General features: G+C 40.5%; 1 protein-coding gene across 1 annotated transcript in view; it reads left to right on the top strand.

Annotated features, from left to right (window-relative positions):
• Positions 1–338: 338 nt before the first annotated feature.
• LAMB4 (laminin subunit beta 4) overlaps positions 339–25,759 on the top strand; it is a 90,185-nt gene continuing 64,764 nt past the window's right edge. The window contains 11 exon segments of the mRNA XM_010947430.3: positions 339–372; positions 8,284–8,438; positions 12,274–12,409; positions 13,867–13,887; positions 13,890–13,939; positions 15,027–15,215; positions 16,179–16,242; positions 16,426–16,640; positions 17,973–18,093; positions 19,435–19,586; positions 19,588–19,624. Coding sequence (XP_010945732.2) covers positions 339–372; positions 8,284–8,438; positions 12,274–12,409; positions 13,867–13,887; positions 13,890–13,939; positions 15,027–15,215; positions 16,179–16,242; positions 16,426–16,640; positions 17,973–18,093; positions 19,435–19,586; positions 19,588–19,624 — 1,174 coding nt within the window.

Genomic DNA, 25,759 nt, shown 5'->3' with positions numbered 1-25,759 from the left:
GTGACTTATTCTTGGAATTTACTTCTTTGTATCATGACTTTTATTATCGCTCGAAGATAATTCTTCAGTATTTTTCTAAATAAAAATGGACAAAGATTAACTATTACATTCTGTGACTTCAAAAAATAGAAAACAAATATTTGTAAAAATTCTGTACACTCTTTATATTTTAAGGAATTGACCACTGTAGATGTTTTGTGTCCCTCAAGCATAAAAACCATCAAATTTTCAAGGCATTTAAAATTGATGGCAATTATTCATTCTATCAGTGACTGACTTTAACGTCTTTTTTTTTTTTAACCTAGCTGAATTGAATTTCATCATTTCCTGATGAAAGAATGCAATATCAACTGACCTTTTTTTTGTACCTTGGTGAGTATTGTCAAAATCCATTGTCTGCTTGTATTGCATTGTTCTGAAAGATTTAGTAGAAATAGGTTTTAAACAAATCCACCTCTTTTTTCTATATTAATACACATTTGCATGGCTCTTCTGTTGTATAATTGTGTCAAGCAACTAGAAGGTTCCAAACAGGAACCCATAACTCTTTCTATCACTCTTTGAAGAACTATTATCAGCAGCAGATAAAGAAGTAAAGTAAGACACTAAAAAAAAGCAGAATACTTTCAGATTCTTCATTTACAAATATCATGCAATTTAATTTTTAAAGATAGCTCTGCTTTGAATGTAGCACTTGTCCCAGTGATGTCGTCTCATGAATTTATAAGCAAAATTCCCTCTTCTGAATAACCAGCAGCTCTGAGCTAAAAGGCCAAATTCTCCACAACTGCGCGGTCTTTAATAAGCTGAGAATAATTTACATTAGTCATAAAGAAGCTCTTTCCAACAATTACTCTCTTTGATCCTGACATTTCTGTATCTCTAACAGCCCTGCTTTGGGTGAGTGCTAACTAAATTGCTTAGAATCTTCAAAGATTTGTGCTGAATTTCTTCATGGCAGCAGACTTGAAGAATCTCCTCTGTTTAATTTTACAATTCCCAAACCCTGAGGCAAATTCCCAGTTAGACTGGCTGCTCCTGGAGAAACAAGGAACAGCTTGAGATGGTAAATGCTCATTTGTTCTCTGCTGAGATTTTTCTGCCTCAGAGGCAGTGGAGCTGGTGGCAGTGGAGACTTCGTATGCTGCAGCCCCCACTCCTGGAGTAGGAAGCTTAGATCTGGTCTCGGAGGGTCAGAGAAGAGTTGTTTTAATCTACATCTGCCTTGGGTGTTCTCTCTGGGGCTAAATCAGTATCCAAAATCAGGAGCAACCACTTCTGATCACGGCAGTTTCTCCCAGCCTTTCCATAGAAAGGATAACTTACTCACATCTTGCCGAAGTTCTAAACCCCTCCACCGAGTCTCAGAGAATCAGGACGGACCTCTCTCTGGAGGGAAGATCTTCAGCACTAAATTAGATCAAGCAGAAAAGGTCTCAGTACAGCCAATCCTGGATTTCCTAACCTAAACTTGACCCTGCTCTAACCCAAATCTCTAGGGTGTTACTGAACTCAGTCCGGCTGCTCACTGCTCAGAATTCAGTACTCGGAGAGAGGCAAGTGTTGGTGGAAAGGAAAGTTGCTTTTAATCAGAATGCCGGCAATCTGGGGAGATGGTAGGCTCGGTGTCCCCTAAACACCATCTCCCAAGTTTCTGCTCAGATATGAAAGTTTTAAAGGGAAAAAGGGAAGTAATCTCCATGGATCCTGGAGAGGGGGTGGAGGAGGGATGGTCAGAGTTGTTGCCCCTTCCACTACATGCAGGTTTCTCGTGCAGGCTTGTCAGCTTCTTGTGATTTTTCCTTAGATGCTGTCTTGTTCACACACTTAGTTCGCAAGAGGACTGAAGGGGAAGTTAGGGAAGAGATCTGGTCATCTGTTAATTGCTTATTTTCCACTTTTACCTCTTTGATCTAGGAAAGAACAACATGTTAGGCAAGGTATTATGTGATCAAAAGATTTGAAAGGTGTGCTAGGGCCAGAGGGTGTGGGTGCCTGGTTTAAGGTTAGTTACAGTATAGCTTTGCTAAAGCGATAAGACAAAAGGAGCTCCCTGCTGAGGGTTGTTTCCTGCAAAGAGCTGCTTACAGAGTTGCCTAAGGTCTCACTCCCAACCAGCTTAACCCCGCATAGCAGCGTGGGCATGTTCTGGTTTATAGTGCGGCCACAGGCATTTATATGAAGACCAAAGCCTATTTAAACCGTCTGTCTTGCATTCTGACCGAGGAAGATAAGGGAAAAGACTCATAAAATGTGCCTTGGCCCCAGGTTTGGGGAACTATGTACAATGTGCATTCTTTACACATTTTCTCACTCATGATGAATAATGTGTGTAACTAAATGTGTGTGTGTGTGTGTGTTTTACAGCCTCTAAACTCTGAAGTGAACTCTAAAGGATATGAAAACATCAGAGGGGAGAGTATAGCTCAAATGGTAAATCTCATGCTCAGCATGCATGAGATCCTGGGTTCAATCCCCAGCACCTCCTCTAAAATAAATAAGTAAATAAATAAACCTAATTACCTCCCCTCCAAAAACTAAAGTATATGAAAACATCACATGTGTTTAAGAAAATTAGAACAATATACAAAATTACTGAGAGATCATATATAATAATGGTTATATCTACAAAATGACCCTTGACCCTTGACCTTACAGAAAATTGACTGTATATTTTCTTTAAATGACTCGCTTTCCTAAATTCATTTTAAATAAGACCCTATCCTCAAGTTGTATGGATGTCATTTGTTGAGCCATACATCGATTTTCTAAAGACAGAAAACATTTATTCTCTGAATCAGTTCCCACCTATTGCTAATGTGATTACCTGGCAGTGGAAGCTTTAATCCAGGAAGGATATTGCTGCATCTGTCCAGGCAGAAAGCTTTAACTACTTAATATTTTCAGCCACTTTTTGCCAAGTATTTTAGATCAGAAGTTCATATTTGCCCTTAGAACATTACACAAATAATAGTTGAATTTCCCTAAGCCCCAGAATACTTTCTTTTCTGAAAAGTACACATCTGATGAAAACAAGTTTGGCCAAGTCAGGTTATAAAAACATGTTCAATCTCTAAGGCAATAACTCCAATAAGAGAATTCAGGATGGAACTTGTCAAAAAGAAGAAATCCCTAGAAGGGAAGTCTGAGCTAATTTGCATGTAGCATTAGCAGAGATTTTATACCTGGCCTTTTTGAAAAAGCTTCCATCTGTTGGAGTCCAGACTTCACATCAGCTATTTATCCTAGATACCAATTCTAGGGAATAAAAGGAGGTCTGGGTTTGGATTGTTGGGTGAATAAAAAGAAAAATCCATGTTAACCAAGCGAGGATTATTTATTATACAGCAAACTAAAAAAGTTTTGCAGATACTAATATATATAAAATAGATAAATAACAAGTTTATACTGTATAGCTCAGGGAACTATATTCAATATCTTGTAGTGACTTATAATGAAAAAGAATATGAAAAGGACTATATGTATGTTCATGTATGACTGAAGCATTATGCTGTACATCAGAAATTGACACATTGTAAAATGACTATACTTCAATAAAAATATATATGTACAAAAAAAGTGTATGAGGGACCTAACCACATCTCAAAGAAAGAGAAAGAAATGTGTTTGTTTTAGTGAAATAATCTTTGCAGTGAGATTGAAGATGAAAAATTCGCCTATTCAAACTGGCTTTTGGTAACCTGGCGGGAAAGAGACATGATGTATCATATTCTTAGCTGTAGAACTATGATCTGTGTATGTTTAATGCCTGACCATAATCATGAAATGACCAGATTAATAGAATAGGTGTGGGCAACGTGTATACAAGAGAATGAACGTATTTTCAATAGGCTGTATTCAGGGGTGGGACAGGCTGAAGGAAAGTTACCCATCAAATGCAAAACAAGTCTATGAGAAAAATTCTTTGTAATTTTACCACTGAAAAAACTGAGGTGAAACCAAGCTTATTCCACAGTACGGTAATTATTTTTCATTTTAGGCCTATCTCTCCCACCCATCTGCTGAAATCAGGACATGGCGTAAATTTTCACATCTCAAGGGAAAAGTCTATAAGAGCAGCTGGAACAGGTCCTGTGTGTATTATTTTAGAGTGTGGGATTTACGTAATTCACCCTTCAGAGGCTGATGGAGTGATTTTGAGGGGAGAGAGAATTGGTTGGGTTAAAAAATTTTTTTTTTGTTTTGAGATCATTGCAGGTTTTCATGTGGTTGTAAGAAATGAGGCAGCAAGATCCCATTTCCCCCAGTTTCCCCCAATGGTAACATCTTGCATTACTGCAGTACAGCATCACAACCAGGAAACTGACATTGAAATAGTCCATTAACCTTATTCAGATTTCACCAGTTGTACGTGCATTCATTTGTGTGTGTGTATTTAATTCTATGCAATTTTATATAGAACAGATACAGTTAAGATACAGAACAGTTTCATCACCTAAAAAGATCCCCTTTATACCCACACCCACCTCCCTGCCTTTCTCACCCCTGGCAACCACAAATCTATTCTCCATCTCTAATTTTGTCATTCAAGAAATGGAATTATGCGGTATATAACCTTTTGAGATTGTCTTTACTTAGTGTAATTCCTTTCAGATTCATCCACAGTGTTGCATATCCATGATTTGCTCCTTTTTTTATTGAAGTATAGTCAGTTTACAATGTTGTGTTAATTTCTGGTGTACAGCATAGTGATTCATTTATAAACATATATTCCTTTCATATTCTTTTTCATTATAGACTATTACAAGGTATTGAATATAGTTCCCTGTGCTGGACAGTAGGACCTTATTTATTTTATATATAGTAAGTTAGTATCTGCAAATCCCAAACTTCCAATTTGTCCCTCCACCCCCATGCCTTCTCCTCCCTGGTAACCATAAGTTTGTTTTCTGTGTCTGTTCTGTAAGTAAGTTCATGTGTGTCAAGTTATGAAAGCAACCTAAATGTCCATCAACAGATGATTAGATAAAGAAGTTGTGGTATATATGGAATACTATTCCGCCATTAAAAAAAATTCCATTTGCAGCAACGTGGATGGACCTAGAGATTGTCATATTAAGTGAAGAAAGCCAGAAAGAGAAAGAAAAATACCATATGATATCACTTATATGTGGAATCTAAAAATGGTACAAATTCTCCTTTTTATTGCTGAGTACTATCCCCCTGTGGCCAGAGAAACATGTGCCATTTAGGAGTCAGGCTAGAATGTGCTTTAGCATGAGGGAGGCCTTTTTTTTTTTTTGGTTACTGTTATCTGGGTACTTCAGAGAAGCTACAGCAGAGGATATGGGGGAGGGGTCTGTCCCAGAAACACCCCATAGAGTCCTGCTCGGTTTCAGTGTGGTGTGGATGTACCACACTTTACTTAACCATTCACCCATTGAAGGATATCTGGGTTATTTCCAGTTTGACGCTATCATAAATAAAGAGGCCTTACAGGGTTTTGTGTGAATATAAATTTAAATTTCTCTGGGATAGTTACCTAAGAGTGCAGTGGCTGGGCTGTATGATTATTTAGCCTTATAAGAAGTTGCCATGCTTTTCCCCAGATGGTTGTTCCGTTGTACATTCCTACCAGAGTGTATGAGTAATCCAGTTTCTCCACATTCTCCCCAGCATCTGGAGTTACCACTATTTTTTTTAACCATTCTGATAGGAATGTAGTGCTGTTGTGGCTTTGAGTGGCATTTCTCTAATGGCTAATGATGTTGTTGAACATCTTTGAGGTTCTTCTTTGCCATCTGTCCCTCCCCTTCAGTGAGCTGTCAGTTCAGGCCGTTGGCATTTTCTGATTGAATTGGTTTTTTAATGTTGAGGTTTTTCTTTTTTCCACTTTTGCATCAAATAATTGAATGACAGAATTTTAGTGCTTGAAAGTATCCTAATTCACATAGTCAAACTTCTCTCTCCCAGATGTCTTTACAGAAATTTTTCTCCTAAACATTTATTTTAAAAAATAATAATAACTAGCATTTATTGAGTGTTTACTCTGTGCCAAACACGGTTTTTGTTTTTGTTTTGCATTCTTTTTTATTGAAGTGCAGTTTACAATGTTGTGTCAATTTCTGATGTACAGCACAATGCTTCAGTCATACATACACATGCATATTTTAATGTTGAGTTTTCAGGACTCTTCATATATTCTAGATCAGGAGCTTTGTCAGATATGTGATTTGCAGTTATATTCTCCCAGTCTATAGCTTGCCTTTTTACCTCTTTACAAAGTTTTAAATTTTGATGAGGTCCAATTTACCAATTTTTCCTTTTCTGGGTCATGCTTTTTGTTGCCAATTCTGAAAATGCTTTGCCTAGCCTTAGGTCCCCCAGATTCCGCTCCCCCATGTGTTATAGAAGTTTGATAGCTTTATAGTTTCATATTTTACTTTTAAGTCCATGATCCATTTTTTAATTAATATTTGTGTAAGGTCTGAGGTTTTGGTTCCAGTTAATTTTTTTGCCTGTAGATGTCCAACTGCTCCAGCATTGTTTGTTGAAAAAGCTGTTCTTCCTCCAGAGTTGCCTTTGAACCTCAAAAATCAATTGAGCATATTAGTGTGGGTCTATTTCTGGAGTCTCTGTACCATTAATCCATGGAATAGCCCCCCACCCACACTGTGCTCTGTTGCTTACTGTAGCTGTATAGTAAGCCTCATGTCAAGTAGAGTGACTTTCAGAATTGTATTAGCTATTCTAAGTCCTATGTCTTTCAATCCAGAGGCTTTTTTATTTCTGCAAAATTATCAGTTGCAATCAAGAGAAAACTGGTGCCTAGATTTTGACCTTGAGAATCAAACAGAATTCTAAGCCTTTAATTGAATTTAAATTAATTGAATTTTCTGTTCTGTCCAAATATGCTTTTAAAGGAAGTATAACTATTTCTATAAATAGCCATCGATAAAACATGACAGTGGACTCACTATATTTTTATATGTGCATTTAGCTTTATGTGTATTAATTTTAGAACTTATCCCTATTAAGATTCTACTTTGTTTTATTCAGTCTTCCCAACAATAAACAAATCTATTACTATGTTAAGGGTTACAAATGTGTAACTTGAACATAATGGAGTAAACCCTGCAGGCAAATCATGCAGGCAAGAAATAGTTCTGGTTACCCCACCTACCCCACATTCACATATAGAGATTTAAGAGTTATCTTAACTCAAAAATAAACATTTTAAAACAATTAGCACTTTTAAAATCATTTTTAAACTGAGATTTAAGGATATTACCTCAGAGGCTACACATGAAAAGTAGAGAATTGAGGTGACAGTTGAGATGAAGTGGTCTTTGCAATACTCTTGTCTCTCCTGCAACCAAAACCCTTCACCACAGATCTGCTGGGCAGCAGGTACCAAGGGCTAAATGTGCCATCAGGCTGGAACTCCGTCTCTCCCTTCCTTTATCCCAAAGAGGCATGATTTGTTCCACGGTATATCTGAAACCAGCAATCCAGGTTATAAAGGGGGTCAATTACATTTACATATTTTAAGAGAAAGTTATTTCCTGAGGATTTCTTAAATTCTCCAGTTGATTTTCTCCAGGTTGGAACAACAGGTGCACGAGGCAGGATTAGGAGTCTCCTTCCTCGTGTCTGTGCATTTGTCTTCGTTGTTTGCCCTAAACTGACATATAGAGAATTCCCAGTAAGTGGAGGCTGTCTCAGGTCAGGTTTCCCAGAAGCAGAGCCTGGGATGAGGATTGGTGTGCAAGTGGTTTATCGAGGAAGTCCTCCAAGGAGGCTGAGATCCCTACAGGAGGCAGGGTTCAACCTCCCACCAGGAGAGCTTCTGAGCGTAAATTGTACCACAGAGTGGATCCCAGCCTGAGGCAATGGCTGTGAAATATGCATCCATCAGTTATTACCTACAGGCTGGGCAGGGTGGAGCCATGAATGCAGATGGTATAACCTCCCAGGCTAAGAGATTTCCATCCGGCTGAAGGCGCCAAGGGCATCCACGACCAAGGTCTTAATGATCACAGAACTGGTATTAAAAATACACAGACTGGCAGGGAGGGTGTAACTCAAGTGGTAGAGTGTGTGCTTAGCACACATGAGGTCCTGGGTTCAATCCCCAGTACCTCCTCTAAAAATGTTAAACCTAATTACCTCCCTCACCCCTGCCAAAATAAAGTAAATAATAAACAAATAAAATATTTTAAAAAAATACACAGACTGAACTCTCCCACTTAACCAGTTGCTTCTTTAAGCCTTCTGCTACCCTTAGACTGCCTCCTGTGTTCTGTTTCTGTCATTTTCAAGGGTTGCTTAGTTACACGGAAGCTCAAGATGACTGCGGTGGACGTGCCTGTCGCCCCGCCATGGGCCATCTCCTGGTGGGTCACAGCGCACAGCTCGAGGCTTCTACCTGCAGGCTGGACGGGGCCCAGAAATACTGCATCCTTAGCCACCTCGAGGTGGGTTGGTTCTTTGTTCACTTGTTGGGACGTCATTTAATCCATGATGTAAATTTTCCCAAATACATCTAGGGCCGTGACGACAACAGTAAAAAGGAGACAGCACACCTTCTCGAACATCTGAGACACAAGTGAGTCAGTTCAATATGTGGGAAACCTTCACTGATGAGAAAATAAGGAAGAGAACCTTCATCTGTTTCTTGTTACCTTTAGAATTAGATAGAAAAGCCTGTTTTTGGTTCAGTCTTTTGGGAGAATTATTATGAAATGTATTGTTCTGCTTGGCTGCCTTCATGACTCCCATGGAGTGGACTTAATTGACTTGTTCAGTGAAGATGGAAGCTCCCTCAGGGCCACAAGGCTATTATGCTGAACATGAGTTTTCATTGTCCTGCTTCAGATGGAGATGGAGGGGGTGTAGACTTGGAATTGACTGTAGGCCAGCCTCTTAATGCCACTTGGAAATTGTCTTGTCTAAAGACTATAAAATCCCCATGTGAACATATTTTTGTGTCTTTTGTTCCCTTAAAAGCCAGTTTTATAAAAGGACCAGTTGCTTTACAGTTTCTTTCTTTTTTTTTCCTTCTCTGTGCTCTGGAATAAGCATCTGAGGTCATTTGAGTCTCATACCTGCTGAAAAGCCTGAGACAATTAATTACGTCAACCCCTTAAGTGAGAGGATGTGCAAGAAGGAAGTTGGACATAAGCCTAATGTTCGTGGCCCAGGCTTTTCCACGTATTGTTCATTTAAGGCAACTCCTGGACACCTCTGGGAAAGGCTTTGTGTTCTAATTGGTTTCTAGTAAAAGAGGATGATTATAAATAAATGGAGACAATATCTGAGTGCTTAGCACTGGTCTAAGTTTGGAAAGTACTTGTGTAAGAAAGCAAATTCTCTACATGTGCAAGGAAATGACAGTGCAGGAGTTCTGCTCAACTCTGGGTCAAGTGGGACGGAAGGCCCTTCAGGTGGCTTCCCTAAGTCCAGGTCCTCTGGACAAAGAAGTCATTCCTGACTCTAATAGAAATTTTCCAACTCTGGTATCTCCCATGTTGTCCTCACACCATAGGCATTTTCTTATGTTGTCGAGAGCCAATATACGCCAACAATAATTAGAAATTGATGTTCCTGTATTGCAAAGTTATACCAAGAATAGAAACCACTCAAACTTTAGAGTTTCTTTAGTCTAGGGAATCGCAGAAATCTTAAAAATCTTACAGCTGGGGGTAAAAAAATCTCAAAATATCTTCTAGCTGACAAATTGTTACAGGTGGGGCTACAAGCACTAGTTATGTAAGCATTCGTGCGGCATAGAGGATAACTTTTTTTCATCTGTTACGTAACAGAGAGCTCTCAAGTGAGACATTCTTTTCCGAAACTTCAATCCGTTATTGACCCAGAGTGCTCCCCACATTGGGACTCCCACATCTAGTCACCGCAGCTAAGCACCTTCTGTAGCTAGTCCCATCGAAGACTGTTCTTCAAAAATGGATACAGAAGAAAAATGGTGCACAAGCCCTGAAGTGCAACATTTCCCCTAGTGATTTCCATGGAATTATTGGAAATACTTTGAAGTCTTGCCATCTTTCAGTGGAACGATAGGACTTCTGCTGCTCTTTTAGGACAAGTTTGGGGCAGACCTCCTCATACGCTGAATTGGTCCAGCTTGCATTGTTCCTTAATTTCCAAAGAGCATTTTGGTTTTCTTCAAGTATAAGGTGTATGGTGGCCAGTAATTCTAAAAAGATTATATAGATCTCTTGAAAGGCTGGTTTACTTTGACAGATTCTGACTGAAATAGTCATTAAAATTATCATGCATTTGTCCAACAAATTTTATTGAGCATCTGCTATGTGCCAGATGCTATTCTAGGTAGGGGGGTACAGCCATAAACAGTCTTCGCCCTCATTCAGCTTATTGTCTAAATGTTACCAGAGAGAAGGTTCTTGTCTCGTGCAGGAAAGAATTCAAAAGTGAGGCATAATAAAGTGAAAGCAAGTTTATGTGGAGAGATACACATTCTATAGACAGGAGGCAGTCCGTCCCAGAAGGGAGAGTGGCCCCAAGGCCTGGGCATGATTATTTTCTATAGGCTGGGTAATTTCAGTTGGCTAACAAGTGGGAGGATTATTCCAACTGTAGTGGGGAAGGGGCAGGGATTTCCAGGAACTGGGCTCCTGCCCACTTTTTGACCTTTTATGGTCAGCCTGGGAACTGTCATGGCCCCTGTGGGTGTGTCATTTAGCATGCTAATGTATCACAATGAGTGTATAATGAGGCTCAAGGTCTACCGGAAGTCAACTCTTCTGCCATCTTGGGCCTAGTTGGTTCTAACCAGTTTATGTCCTATTCTCAATGGCTGTGTCATTCTTTTAGTGGTTGTACCCTGCCCCTTCCCTCCTGTCTCATGATGATGGAAACCGATAGTAATCCAACAAATATATGCTGTACTCTCAAGTAGTGATAAAGACTTAGAAAATACTCTAAAGCAGGGCAAGGGATGGAGAGAGGCAGAAGTCCAGAGGGTGGGGAGATGGTGCTATTTTGTTTTTCTTTTTTAAAGAAAGACCTATTTTCAAAAACTTTTTTGGTATGTTTGAGGGGGGTGATTAGGTTTTTTTGTTATTGTTAATGGAGGTACTGGGGATTGAACCCAGGGCCTCATGCATGCTAAGCACTCACTCTAGCAGTGATGGTATTTTGGATAGGAGTCAAAGGAAGTCTCTGAGGTGATGGCATTTAAGCTGAGACCCGAGAGAAGGGAATAAGCAAGAGAGAAGATCATTTGGTGGAAGGGTTGTCGGGGGGAGTGGAGAACAGCTTGTGTTAAGACTTTGAAGTTGGAGAGGCCTTGGTGAGCTGGAGGACGAGAAAGAAGTACACATGGCTAAGCTGAGTGAACTAAGGGAAGACACACAGAGGAAAAGGCAAAGAGGTGGCCCTGGTCAGATCACGTGGGCCCTTGTAAGCCGTGGTCAGACGTAAAGTCACACAGCGTTCACTGAGTACCTACCAGCACATTGGCTGCTGTAGGCAGTTTCCAGCATGGAGGGTTGTAATAAGCTTCCTGGAGGCTTTGCAAAACTGCTCCTCTGGAGTCCCACAAGTATTAGCCAGGAACAACCGTGCAGTCCACTGGCTGCCCTTTGGAAACCCGGTGATTTCCTTAGGGATTTTAAGCAAATACAGCTACAAGTGGATACATTAAGTTAAGCAAACTCGAAGGCCAATCTTGACTGTCAGAACCGTTGAAAATCCATGCCAAGCAAAACTAGTTCCAAGTCACTAAGACCTTCTGGTCTGCAAAACAAGAGGGTGGGTCTCTCTGTTGTGAGTTGAATGAAAAATCTTTTATAGAATCCAAATGTGTGACGTAAAGTTTTTGGTCCTGGAAGCTTTTATGCCAAAAATTAGGTCTGAGAGAGAAAGGATGATGGATGGTGGCCAGTTGTTTTCATTAATTTCATACTAATTGTTCATTTTTTTTAACTAAAGGAAGCAAGTCCAACTCCAGAGTATATCCTAATTATTTTTCTATGGTTTAAAATAACCTCCAGATCATCTGCCTCTTACATGAGAAAAATGATTAATCCTGCATAAATTTGCATTTTTGCCCCAAGTGTATACATTTATACAATTTTGAGGTCATATTTTAATTTTGTTATTGTATTTAAGCACCTATTGATGGAAAAATTGATGTCTTGTTATTTCCCCTGCTTTTTATTTTTAGCCAGATTGAGTGACAAATATAGTAAGTACAGCTTGTTTTTAAATTCAGATCAACAATAAGTAATGACGATCCCTTATTTTTAATTTTAATGATGTGTTTTCCAGGGGGAACAAAAATGCTTCATCTGTGACTCCAGGTTTCCATACGATCCTCGCTCCCACTCCAGCAGCCACACCACTGAGAATGTAATTCCAAGTTTTGAACCAGACCGAGAAAAGACATGGTGGCAATCTGAAAACGGTACGAGTTAGTTCCTCTCCAATTGTTTGTTTTCCGTATTTTTAAGAAGGCATCTTTCTCTCTGTGTGGCGTTAGCCATATCACAGCAAGGAGTCATACTGAAATGGAATAATATCCACCAAGAAGTTGAAACTGTCTAAGAACCAAATTTAATTCTCATCTTAAGAAAGATTGTTTTCCTCTCGAGAAATCAAAGTATTTTTTAAGCACGTAACTCAGAATGTTTCACTCTTTATATGTAGGGGAAGAAAATATTGCTGCATCCTTTGCTTCTTTGCAAAAAAAAGAAGAAGAAGGAAGTTTATGAGGTGTTGGTAAATTAAGCCTAATATAAAACACACAGATGTAAACAAATAATAATGCCAGGGGAAGTCTGAGAGTTCACACCGTGTGCTTTTTCCTTCTTCAGTATATGAAGGGGGAGAGAGAAAGGACATTTCATTTCTTGCCACAAGCCAAAGACTTTAATATAAAAATTGAATTAAACGGCTCGCTGGCTACTGACTCCAGTTCTTTCCTTCCTGGATGTGTGCCCTTCTCTGTTCACAGACAGTTGTGATATTGAACCACACCCTGGCCCTGACCGTCCCTATTCCCCAGCTGCCACCAGAAGTTTGGACCTGATCAGGGATGGCTTATTACCCGCCCAGCCTTGGGCCTTGCGTGTTTAAGGAGCGGGTTCACTCTCAGTGGGCCCTCCTCAGCACCGGTCCGGAACCCTTAACCCCCACAGAGTGAGTCCCTTTGCCACGTGTGTTGTATGTTGCACTTTGGGCTACGATCCCTCTATTCTCCTTGGATGCCTCCACCTGTTTCCCTTAGAGGACCCCAGACCATGAGAGGGCAGTGTGGGAACCATCCTGGTAGGTTAGATCATGGAGGACAAGCATAGTACAAGGCTGTTTCTCTGTGTCATCCATCGGACAGGTACGTGATTGGTGGCCACAGAGGAGCCCTTTCCACCTAACCCTAACCTCAGTCCCGGGGGAGTGGTCCAAGCTGTGTTATATGCTAAGTGACAAGAAAACTAGTTCAAACAATTGTTTGCAGCTGTTGGAAGAAAAGGGTGTGTTGATGCTTGCCGTGCTCTGGCTTGCTGGCTCACGTTTATGTGGAGTCAAGATTTGAGGTCAGGGAAATGAGCCCTCCCTTTCCACCTAGAGGGAACGTCCCAAAACTCCCTCGGTGGTTTGTAGTACTGCCACGCAGTGGTCGTGTGTGTTGCCTCCAAAACGCGGATGTGGGCACCATTGGGAAAACCTGTATCGCCCTCCCGTAGACCTCCTCCTGGGCATGGACGGCGTAGGAGAACCTCTCCAACAGCCTAGGCAAGAGTGCTGATCACCAGCTGTGTGATTTCAAAGGGTTTTATTATAGACAAGTCACAGTGAGGGGTTAGCACGATAAACAGGGATCTCTCAGATCACTGATTTTCTTCTTTCTGGATTTTCCTTTAGGTCTTGATCATGTCAGCATCCGATGGACCTAGAGGCGTTATTTCAGTTCAGTCACCTTGTTCTGACCTTTAAGGTACAGATGTGTAGGTTTGCTGCCCCCTTATCTACTTACCAAATGCCTGGCTTCCCTGGAATTCTGCTTCCTTGCTTCCCTGCAGAGAACAGAAAGCTGTCTAAACCCAGGCTGAAGCTTTGTCATCTGGGTTTTTGTTCTTGAGTGAAGAAACACAAGAAACCCCACTCCTCACTAACTAATAATTTATATGGTTAACCAAAAAAAAAAAAAAAAAAAAGAAACCAAACCAAAAAAAACTTGGAAGATAAGCAAAAGGAAACCTCCAAGCACCAGTGTGACAGGGACCATAAGAACTAGAAAGATAATTTAAAGGAATAAAAGGGCAGGAACTGGAAATTATTTAGGCAAATACAGAAAAATTGTGATCAAAAGAGGAAGAAAATTTATAGGATCTTTACTGAGGTTAGATGGCAGAGAAAATCCTATGCTGTAAGGCATTCTTGACTCATGCATCAATATTCTAATTTTGATGTCAGGCCTGGTGCTAGGTTTTGGTAATAAAAAATTAATATAAAATTACAAGTTTTTTAAAAATTAAAAAAAGAAACCAAGTCTGCCTTCAGAGAGCTTGCAATCTAGTCATGGATACAAACATAGATATAAATTTGAAATTATAATGCAAAGTGACAAGTGCAGGAATAGGTGTGGTTAGAAAGCTGGGGAGTTCACTGATGAGGCTAAGTCAGCTGTGGGGAATCAGGGTCAACTACATGCCAGGTTTTGAAGGATGTATAAGAGTTTGCCAGAGGAAGAGCATTCTAGACAAAGAAAACCACATGCCAATTGCTGTGGAGTATCAACCACATTAGCTTTTGAAAAATGTGTATGCTGTCTTTCTTCAATTAATAATTCACACAGCCATAAACAATTTTAAAATGGAGTTTGATTCTGGGACAAAGCATGTTCTCATAATACTTGCCAACTTGCTATGAAGAGATTTCAGTGTATTCGTTATAGAAGAACTTTTTAAAGATACAAATGAAGTTTGAGATCATGGAATTAGAAAATTTAAGTGTTCAGTCTGGAGTGGGTAACAAAATCTACTTTGGTGAAGCCTGACAAGTGTAGCTCACTGTTTTCATAGACTTTTCGGCCTGCTGCCATGTTGGTTGAACGCTCCGCGGACTACAGACACACCTGAGGGGTGCTGAGATATTTTGCCAAAGACTGCGCTTCTTCCTTTCCTGACATCGCATCTGGCTAGGCTCAGCTAGTGGGAGACCTTGTCTGTGACTCCAGATACTCAGATATTGAACCCTCAACTGGTGGTGAGGTAGCGTTTCCTTTTTTGGATTTCTTGGCTATAAATTAAACTTTTTTTTTTTTTTTGGTTAATGCGGTTAATTTAGATGAAAACAATTGAAGTGGGGTCTACTGGAATAGAACATGAGCTGCTGGGTTTTTTAAGGATGATCTTGTCTACATTGAAATGAGTCCTGAATTCATCTCATGTTCAGATAAATTACAAATACTTCATTAAAAAAAAAAACAAAAAAAAACCCCAAAATGATCTTCTCCAAAACACATTCTAATAAAACTGTCTACAGTCGAATAAAGGATTTTAAAAATAAAAAATAGGAATAATAATAATGATAATCCTGTACAAGAGTGCCCTGTTGAAGGAGAGTGAGGGCTGAAACGCAGGCTGGGCGCCGTGGCCGGGGGCTCCGGAAGAAGGTGCGCCTGTTTCGAACCCTTGCAAGGGAGCCGTAGGGGCTGGTGGCGTCCCTGGGTTAGTTGTCTCATATCCACGTTTGTAAGCCTCCACCCCGGTGGAATCTGCCGGGAACTTCCTCAGAGCAGAGCTGGTGATGGGCAGGCGGTCAGGGGAGGAGTGGGCTTGGGGGGGTGTTACCTTATCAAGGGGAGTAGGAGGAGCGGTGGCAGGAGGCAGCCCGAGGATCCCCTGCCCGATCCGAATTGACGACAACTTGCTGAGCCGTAACCCCGTCCCTCCACCCCACCCAGCCCACGAGCGCTTTCACCAGCGCTGTCACCACTTCCGCCTCCGGGGACCACTTGTGCACAGAGAGCCACAATGACTGTTCAACAGCCTTCATTTTCATTCTTGGTACTTTTGTTCACAGGAGAACCGAAATGATAATCTGTGCTCTGCAACTGGCACGAAGCAATGGCTCAAGCTTCTTGTAAGGGCAGGATCTCTTCATTAAGAGCGTATTTAACAAGCATGTTTAGAGGGTAAAATACTCTAAATTTCCCTACTTTGGTTTTACAGGTTGTTTTAAAAGTTTTGGATCCCAGCTTTGAGATAGAAGACCCTTACAGCCCCCACATTCAAGGTATGAATTGCTTTATATTTTTCACACCAATTCCTTTCTGAAAATTTCACGTCAAGAGGATTCCTCGTCATTGCATTTGCATCCCGTAGGGACGTTAAGGGGGTGCCAGTCAAGGAGGGCGCATTGAATGGATACAACCTAAATGCCCTTGATTCGTTGTTTTCATTATTTTCCTTTCTCTAGACCTCATGACATTAACAAATCTGAGGATAAACGTTACCAAACTCCATACCCTTGGGGATTCGTTGCTGGGAAGGAGGCAAAACAATGCCCTTAATAAATACTGCTATGCTCTGTATGAGCTGGTGGTTCAGGGAAGCTGATTTTGCAACAGCCATGCTAGCGAATGTGGCCCAATGCAGAAGGTGTGGGGAGATGTTTTCAACCCTTCCGGAATGGTGAGTTACTAACCCGAAAGAGCAGTTGGCTTTCCTATCTTCCTTTCACCATCCTGGTGCTGGACATACATCAGACTCTGTGATCCAAGTGCCAGCTTCGTGCTGGGCAGGTATCATTCAACCTGGCCCATCACCCTGTCTGGGAGCCTCCAGTTCCTGGACAGAGGTGCTTGTGGGTTCTGCCAAATAGAGGCGTCATTGCACTAATGAGCAGAATTTATAATTTATGATTTTGAGATAGCCTATCTTGCTCTCTTTTGCTGATTGGTTTTTTAGGGAGTGGAGAGTCGGTGGGGAGGACCCATAGTGTCACGTGCATTGTCTCGCAAACATGTGTTGAAGGTCTGTTGTGTGAGCCTGGGCTCAGTGCCAAGGCATTTGAGTGACACCTGATGCTGTCAAAATGATCACTCCAAGTGACTAATATTCTTACGTTATGAATGACTCTGTCTTAAGTGCAGATCTCTATTCCAGGGACAAGAGTGATGTGGTAGAAGAATTGTATTTTGGGGCAGAGTTGTGGGAGTGTGTCTACAAAAACCTAAATAATTTTAAATTATTGATCGTAACAGAACAGACGGGGCTGGATGTTGAGGCTATTACATCTTCCCCCTCCACTGTCTCTGTGTGTCATTGGAAATGGAACTTCTCCCTTGGAACTGGGACACTGAGGGCATTTTGTGAAAACCCGAGAGAATCACACACCTTTCTCCAGTTTCTTTGTTTTCTAATTCCCTCTTTTTCCTGATGCGTTCCTAAGCCACCTCATACACACACACCCCCACACACATGCACGCATACACACTCACTCCCCCTCCTGGCCCTCATTTACTGAGGGCTGCAATGTGTTCCCTGAATTTAGAATTCAGAAATGCCCCCAAATTTATTGTAAATATTCACTGAGCATCTTTTTTTTAAATTGAAATATAGTTAATTTACAATCTTGTAGTAGTTTCCGGTGTACAGCATAGTGATTCATTTATACATATATATACGTATTCTTTTTCATTACAGGCCATTGAATATAGTTCCCTGTGCTTTACAGTAGGACCTTGTTGTTTCTCTATAATATACATAATATTTTGTATCTACCAACCCTAAACTCCCAATTTATCCCTCTCTCCCCACTTGAACATCTTAAGTTTTAAAAAAACTTTAAAAGCTAGTTAAGCACATAATAAAAGGTAGTCAAGGCTGGTATGGTAACTACCATAGTGGGAAACTAAAACCCCGAGAGACCCCAGGGCCTGCTGTCATTTTCCATTGAAAGAACCCCAGTGTCATCAAAGACAAGCCTTCTATTGGCGCTGTTTACGTTTATCACACTTGCAGGTCCACAGTTGGTGTGTCTGTCAGCACAATACAGACGTCCTGAACTGTGAGAGGTGCACAGACTTCTTCCAGGATGCTCCTTGGCAGCCAGCTGCAGGCGTCCGGGACAACGCTTGCACAGGTAGGTGGACCTCAGGTCTCAGCATAGGCTGAGTTTCCCTCTCTGAGCTCCTCACATGACCTCTGCTTTTTCTGATTGTGGAGAATGTTTTGTTCGATTCTGTGGGGCTGCAGGCAGCACGGGTGGTGAACCTGTGGGTTCCTGCCCCAACTGTGTGCTTCCTAATATCTCCCATTATTTCTCACTGGAGAATCATTGACTTCTCAAACCCGCACACCAAAAATTACCATTAATTCAAAAAACAAGACAATGTGCATGTTGTGTGGCCCCTCTCCAGAGGGACTCAGAGCCATGGAATGGTAATATCAGTGGGGATGGTGCTACTCCAGGAATTGGGTGACCTCTAGGTTTGGTACTGGGGTCACCACTATCTTCCTGAACAATCACACACTCAACGAATGTGATCTTAAACCCCGATGTCAGAGAAGATGAGAAATGAGGTCCAGGATGGAGTTTGACCACCTATTGTATTTTTTATAAAATATTTACACTAATAACTTATGAGGGGTTTTTGTCATGTTTGCTGCCTCCAGATTTTGATGAACTTCCAAACAAACTTGTGATCTAGCTTCTTTTCCCAGACGTGGGAAAAACAGAACTGGAGGGAGTGAGAGGTCATGAGATGAGCTCTTACGGAAAAGCCCCAACTAACCTCGGCCTGAGCTGATGCTGTTTACAGGGGAAAACCCAACGAGACCAACAGCATCGTCGTTACCACGAAGACACACACATCCCTCCAGTGGCTTTCCCTCTGTTGCTCTGGCTGAGCCCCAGAGGAGAGGAAAAGGGCCGACAGCCCCCTTCCAGCGCTTCTGCCCTGGAGAAGGAGAGGCTGGCTGGGCCCTGCGCTGACATCTTATCTGGAGAAAAATCCAAATTTCCAAATCCTAAGTCAGTAAAAGTATTCTTTACTGAACAACAACAAAAATATTGCAGTCTGGGGTTTCTAGATCACCCAAATGATTTATATTTGTTTGTTTAAAAAAAACAAACCCTAAATATTAAATGTTTTGGGAACACTTTTTTTTTCTTTTGCAGAGGGAGGTAATTAGAATTGTTTATTTATTTAATTATTTATATTTTTAATGGAGGTGCTGGGGATTGAACCCAGGACCTCGTGCATGCTAAGCATGCACTCTACCACTGAGCTATACCCTCCCCCATGGGGACACATTTTGTAGAGAGTATGCCAGCAGAATCAGAATAGGAGAAAGCACCTATTTTAAGCCTTTGTGTATGTGGTGTAAGAAGGCTGAAGAAAGTGGAGGATGGGAGGTGGGCGATGGTGTGGGGAGCCTGGCTCGCTCATTCCGGGGACCTTTGTGATCTCTTGGCTCTTAGCTTGTTGCTGTAACAGCCACTCTGACCGCTGCCACTTCGACATGACCGCGTACGTGGCGAGCGACGGCCATAGCGGGGATGTATGTGACAACTGACAGCACAACACAGAGGGCCAGCACTGCGATCACCACAGACCCTTCTTCTACAGGGACCCCCCTCAAGGCCATCTTGGATCCTTACGCGTGCACTGGTGAGTGCCCGGCCTCTGGCCCATCCTTACCACTGAGCACATGCTGATGGAGCTGGTCTCCCTGGGGCCACCAGCCCTCTCTGGGCTTCTCGGCATCTCCAAACTGCCCTTGTGGGGGTGGGGAATTGCAAAGTCACTTCAGTGCTGAGAGCTTTTCTCTCTGAACAAGTTGGGCCAGGTAACCCAGGTCTGTCCTGGTGGTCTTGTCCCTTGGCTGATACTGGTGAATCAGGAAACTGTTTTACATTCAGCCCAGAGCGGGTGATGGTTCAGAAGATGCTGACAGCACGGGAAGTGTCAGCTCAGGGAAGTAACTACCTAGAGGAACTTGCTACAGTATTCCGCTGTACAGGATTCAGTTGTGCTAAGACCCATGAGCTAACTATTGCCTTGTTTCATTTTTCTTTTCTTAACCTTTACAAATCTTTCATTTTAGCTTTAATCTCAACTTTTAAAAATGGAATATTTTGTGCATAGACAAAATAATAGAGAACAATGCAATAAACACCTTTATACCCACCACTAGCTTTGTCGAAATATGCTCTCTCACCATTTCACCTGCAGAACGTTAATAGAACGCAGCAGGCACTGTGGGTGTGGATTCCGGTCCCATTTGTCTGCCCTCCTTCCTAGAAATGAATTCGCATTACCATGCTTGTTTTTGCACTTTCATGCATTTCTGTCGTCAAACAATGTGTCGGCGTGTTTTCAAACTTTAGATCAGTGAGTATTTCGTTGAGCACTATATTTTTGAGATTTGTTTGTATCAACCTGCCCTTCATTCTACCATTTCAATTTCTTTATAGAATTCTTCTTTCCTATAAATATAGCAAAATCTATTTGTCCACTTTTCTTTTGATGTTCAATCACATTCTTGTACGTGTGGCCTTGTGGTCATGCAGAGACTGTCCCGAAGAGTCCTGTGTAAGCATGGAATTTCTGGGCCGTAGACTGTGAACTTCTCCAAACTGATCAGATGGTACTGAGTTGTTCCCTAGTTGGGGGTACCAGTTAACAGCCACAATGACAGGGCATGAGGGTTCCTGTTGCTCTCTTTCCTGGCCAACGCTGGGTTTTGTCACACTTTAACTTTTGGCAATCTTGGTTTTGTCACACTTTATTTTCACTAATGAAGTCGAATCTCCTCATTACTTTAATTTGAATTTTCCTGCAGGAATGAGATGAGAATGAGGCAAGAAAAACACAGAGGCTCCCAAATTTAATGAAGTTCTTGCTCTCAGTCATGTCAGTACAGGCCTGAAAACTGCCACCTGCACTAACCTGACAGCAGCTCCTTAAATTGTGTACCCCTGGCACCTGGCTTGCCACACGCTACTCCCAGCACAGAAAAATCCTCCAGCCTGATTTCAAATGCCCAGTGCCAGTTACTGGGTCTGAGATCTCACTCTACTTGTAAACTAACAAGTTATCTTGAGATTGTTTCATGGATACTAGCAGAAGACAGGAAACTCCTGGGTCAAAGACAAAGGACTTCGTTACTCACGTCACAGTAAACAACAAGATGTTTGTATTTGTGTGAGTTCCCAGGGTCCCAAGTCCCATGAGGCAGCTCAGAGGCTACCAGGTGGATCCCACACACCTAATGAGCTTAGGTCACAGCCAAGGAACACTGAGTTTGGAGAATTCATTGCTTTTATAGCAAGTGGAAGCAAGTCTGTTTTTTCCCGGGGGAAGATGTTACCTTTTCCCTCAAGGTGGCTTTTACTACAAAACCTTGAGAAACAGCCCAAGAAAAGGGCAGTCAGGGGCCTGCATTGTTAGTACACTCAGCAAAAATGTCCAGATGCCCAGGACCCATGAAAGACTGCCCCTCCCCATATACAGAAATCCTGCTTCTTAGGGTATATTGTCAGTATCATGTTATATTGGTGGTGGGAGAAACTTGCTATGAAACTACAATTTCAAACTTTATGATCATAATACATAAAATGAAATCTTATACAAAAGTAAATCAGTAGCCACCTGAATACATGCAGTGTCCTAGATTTCAAACTTTAAATGATCACAATGTGGAAAAAGAGTAAATGAAGTGTTTTTGCTCACATTATTCAGAAGGTAGCTGATTGTATAAAAGTTTACATTACATGACATGTTTAAAATTAACACAAAGAACTAGATCCTCAGAAAATATATTTCTTTAAATCTGTGTCCCAGGTGACCTACATTTTTTTTTTACCAGAATCCATAATCTCACACATACACACATGTGCACACAGAACTTTTATTAATGTTAATTAAGCTCTGTGTTCGTATTATGTCAACTGCCACAGTTTTACTACTTTTTTTCCAATTTGGATTCCTTGTATTTCTTCTCTGTGTTTGTAAAAGAAGGTGAAATTGCCTTCTTAGATGGAATCAGGGAAATACAGTATTTTGAAACAGATAATCTAGGGATCTGGAAGGAGATGGGAAATAACTAAACCAAATATTTCAAATACATCAACCAGGGTCTTGTTCCTTAAGAACCACTTAGTATTAACTTGGTGGTGCTTTTGAAGGAAAACAAGGAAAGGAAGCTAGTTCCCTGATAAAAAGTTAAGAAGCTATTCTTTGTAAATAAGGAATTTTTTGAGGAAAGGCAGATGGGGAGCTTGTAAAAACAACCATTATGAGACACCACAATTTCTCCCAGTTCACCTAAACACATGTTTATGTGTGTGCAAACATGTGTATACAAATGACGTGTATGAAGACTGACTAGCATCCTCATATAAATTTTCTCTGAATTATCCTTGTTTGATCCTAAATATTTACATAATCAGATTCCAGGCCTAAGAGTTGGCTAACTTTAAGTCTTCTATGAGTAAAACACAGTCCAATGTGATACAGAAGAAGCAAAGATTTCGTAGGCTCCACCACTGATCATAGAAGGTGGCTGGATTTAAGTTGTGTGATGCCAAGAGATTTTATTGGATTTCTACCCTAAAGGCCATGACATAGGGTTATGTCAAAGTAAAGTTACTATCCACTCAGCCACATCTTTTCCCCAAAGGATATTTCTGTGTATAATTAAATTAGACTCTAGAACTCCCAAATAAAGCTGAGCCTTTTCCTTCTGGCTGCTTCTAAAATGAACCCACTTTGTTCCTTCCTAGAAGCAACTGGCTTTAATTAGAAGAAAAATGGTGGTTTTTCCAAACTAAACAGAACTCAGTGCTGGTTTTCCATAGTAAGATTTTATCACTAGTCACAATCCAATAACAAACAATTGAATATCAAAAGATTCTGTCAGACAACCAAGTGTTTGCTTCAGTGATTCCAAATTATTTGGTTTGACTGGATTTTTTCCACCAAGCTCACTAACCTAAATGGTTGTTATGTACACATTGTGTTAGACTTGAGGGGTTTGACTTTATTAATCCAAAGCAAACATGTATAAAAATCTGAACATAATTGTTTCTTAGAATCAGCATTTTTTAAAAAATCTTTATAGCTTTCCTTAAAAGTGGAGTCCCTTGGAAACACAGCACCACAAAGATACAAGAGATCTTGATGGTCACCCAATGTCTACCTTGTCCTCTATGCCAAGGCCACAGCAAGAGCTGTGCCAGCCCCTGCCTGGACACCTCCAACGATGAGGGGGGGTCACTGCTCTACTGGGCAGCCCTCACTGTTAGAGATTTCTTCCTTATACTCAGTCCAGCTCTACCTTTTGTAACTTCTGCCCTCTGGAATTATTCATACCATCAGCATCCTTTTTCAGATGCCATTCCTTCTTTTGATTGTTCTTGTTTCTACTGGAGGAAAAAAAAAAAAAGGTGGAGGAAGTTGTTACTTTTGTTGCTCCTTTGCTAGAGACGGCTGTTTATCTCATTTTCCAGAATCTCTTCATCTAAGCTTTTGCCCTACCAGTACAGATTTCCATAAATAAGATAAAGATTTGAACACTTATTGCTGTCCCCTCTTTTTCTTTTCTGTAGGTTCTCCCTCCAGGAAGAACCAAAGAATGATAGCACTTACCCTTGGAACATGTTTTTCTGTGATGGAGGAGGACAGATTTACTTTCTTAACCATGTTTCAGAGATTTGGTAGACATTTTACGTGATTTTTTTTCTCTTTGTCACGTCCTTTGATGCCTTTACAGTGTATGAAATCAAATAGATATGATACATATTTGAACATACATTTTATTACAGCACCTCCCTCTTATATACCTCTTGGCCTTATTTTCACCTTTAGAGTCATTTCAAATCTTTTTTTAAATTGAGGTGAAATTCACGTAATATAAAATTAACTAATTAAAAGTGAACAACAATTCTCTGGGACAGTGTTTTGCAACCACCACCCCTACTTAGTCTGCAACATTTTCATCACCCCCAAAATAACCTAATTTTTAAACTGATATGTACTTGACATGTGACATTATATTAGCTTCAGGTATACAACATGAGTCTGTATTTGTATATATTGCAAAATGCTCACTGCAAAATCTAGTTGTATCCGTCACCACGCAAAGTTAGTTTCTTTCCTCTTTGTAAGAGCTTTTAAGATCTACTGTCTTTGCAACTTTCAAATATTCAGTACAGTTTTATTAACTGTAGTCACCACACTGATGCTATCTATTACACCCATGACTGACTTACTTTATAACCAGAAGTTTGTACCTTTTGACCTCTCTTCAGCCATTTCGCCCACTCCCCAACTCCCATCTCTGGAAACCACCAATCTGTTCTCTATATCTATGAGTTTGGTTTAGGGTTGGGTTGTTTTTTTTTTTGTTTTTTTTAGATTCTACGTATAAGTGAGATCATATGGTATTTGTCTTCCTCTGTCTAATTTATTTCACTTAGCATAATGCCCTCAAGGTCCATCTATGTTGCAAAAGGTAAAATTTTATTCTTCTTATGGCTGAATAATATTCTGTTGTATATATACCACATTTTTTAATCTATCAATGGACACTTAGGTTGTTTCTATGCCTTGGCTATTGTAAATGATTCTGCAGTCAACATGGGGTGCAAATATCTTTTTGAGTTAGTACTTTTGCTTCCTTCTGATAAATACCCAAGAGTGAAATTGCTGGATCATATGGTGGTTCTATTTTTAATTTTTGGAGAAACCTCCATACTGTTTTTCATACTGGCTGCACCAATTTACATTCCCACCAACAGTGTAAAAGCATTCCCTTTTCTCCTTATTGTGGACAATACGTGTTATTTCTTACCTTTTTGATAATAGCCATTCTAGCAGGTGTGAGGTCATAGCTAGCAGGCGTGTGGTTTTGATTAGCATTTCTCTGATGATTAGTGATATTGAGCATCTTTTCATGTACCTGTTGGCCATCTGTATGTCTTTTTTATATTGTCTTTGGAAAAATACCTATTTAGCTTCTCTGCTCATTTTTCAATCAGATTGGGGGTTTTTTTTGTCATTGAATTGTATTGAGCTCTTTATATATTTTGGATATTAGCCTCTTTCCAGATATATGATTTGCAAATATTTTCTCCCATTCAGTAGGTTGCCTTTTCCTTTTGTTGATGGTTTCCTTTGTTGTACAGCAGGTTTTTAGTTTGATGTAGTCCCACTTGTTTATTTTTGCTTTTTTGCCTTACTTTTAGTTTCATATCCAAAAAAATCATTGCCAAGACCAATATCAAGTTTACTGCTTATGTTTTCTTCTAACGGCTTTTTGGTTTCAGGTCTTAATCTATTTTAAGTTTTGTGTATGGTGTAAAATGGGGTCCAGTTACATTCTTTTGTATGTGGCTGTCCAGTTTTCCCAACACCATTTATTGAAGACACTGTCCTTTTCCCATTGTATATTCTTGGTTTCTTTGTTATAAATTAATTGACTATATGTGCATGGGTTTATCTCTGGATTTTCTGTTCTGTTCTGTTGAGTTATGTATTTGTTTTTATGCCAGTACCATACTCTTTTGATTACTATAGCCTTGTAATATAGTTTGGAATCAGAAAGCATGATGGCTCCAGCTTTGTTCTTCTTTCTTAAGATGGCTTTGACTGTTGAGAGTTGCTTGTGGTCCACATAAATTTTAGGATTATTTGTTCCATTTCATCAGTCCATTTTTAACATCCAGTGTTCATAATAGCAGACTTTCTCTGGTCCTTTTCCTTTAGAATCACTTTAAAGCCTTTAAATATATGTCTAAAATT

This window comes from Camelus bactrianus, chromosome 7 (assembly GCF_048773025.1).
Source record: "Camelus bactrianus isolate YW-2024 breed Bactrian camel chromosome 7, ASM4877302v1, whole genome shotgun sequence".
NCBI classification, from domain to species: Eukaryota; Metazoa; Chordata; class Mammalia; order Artiodactyla; family Camelidae; genus Camelus; species Camelus bactrianus.
Note: the sequence above shows the minus strand (reverse complement) of the source record. Positions and strands in the feature narration are given on the sequence as shown.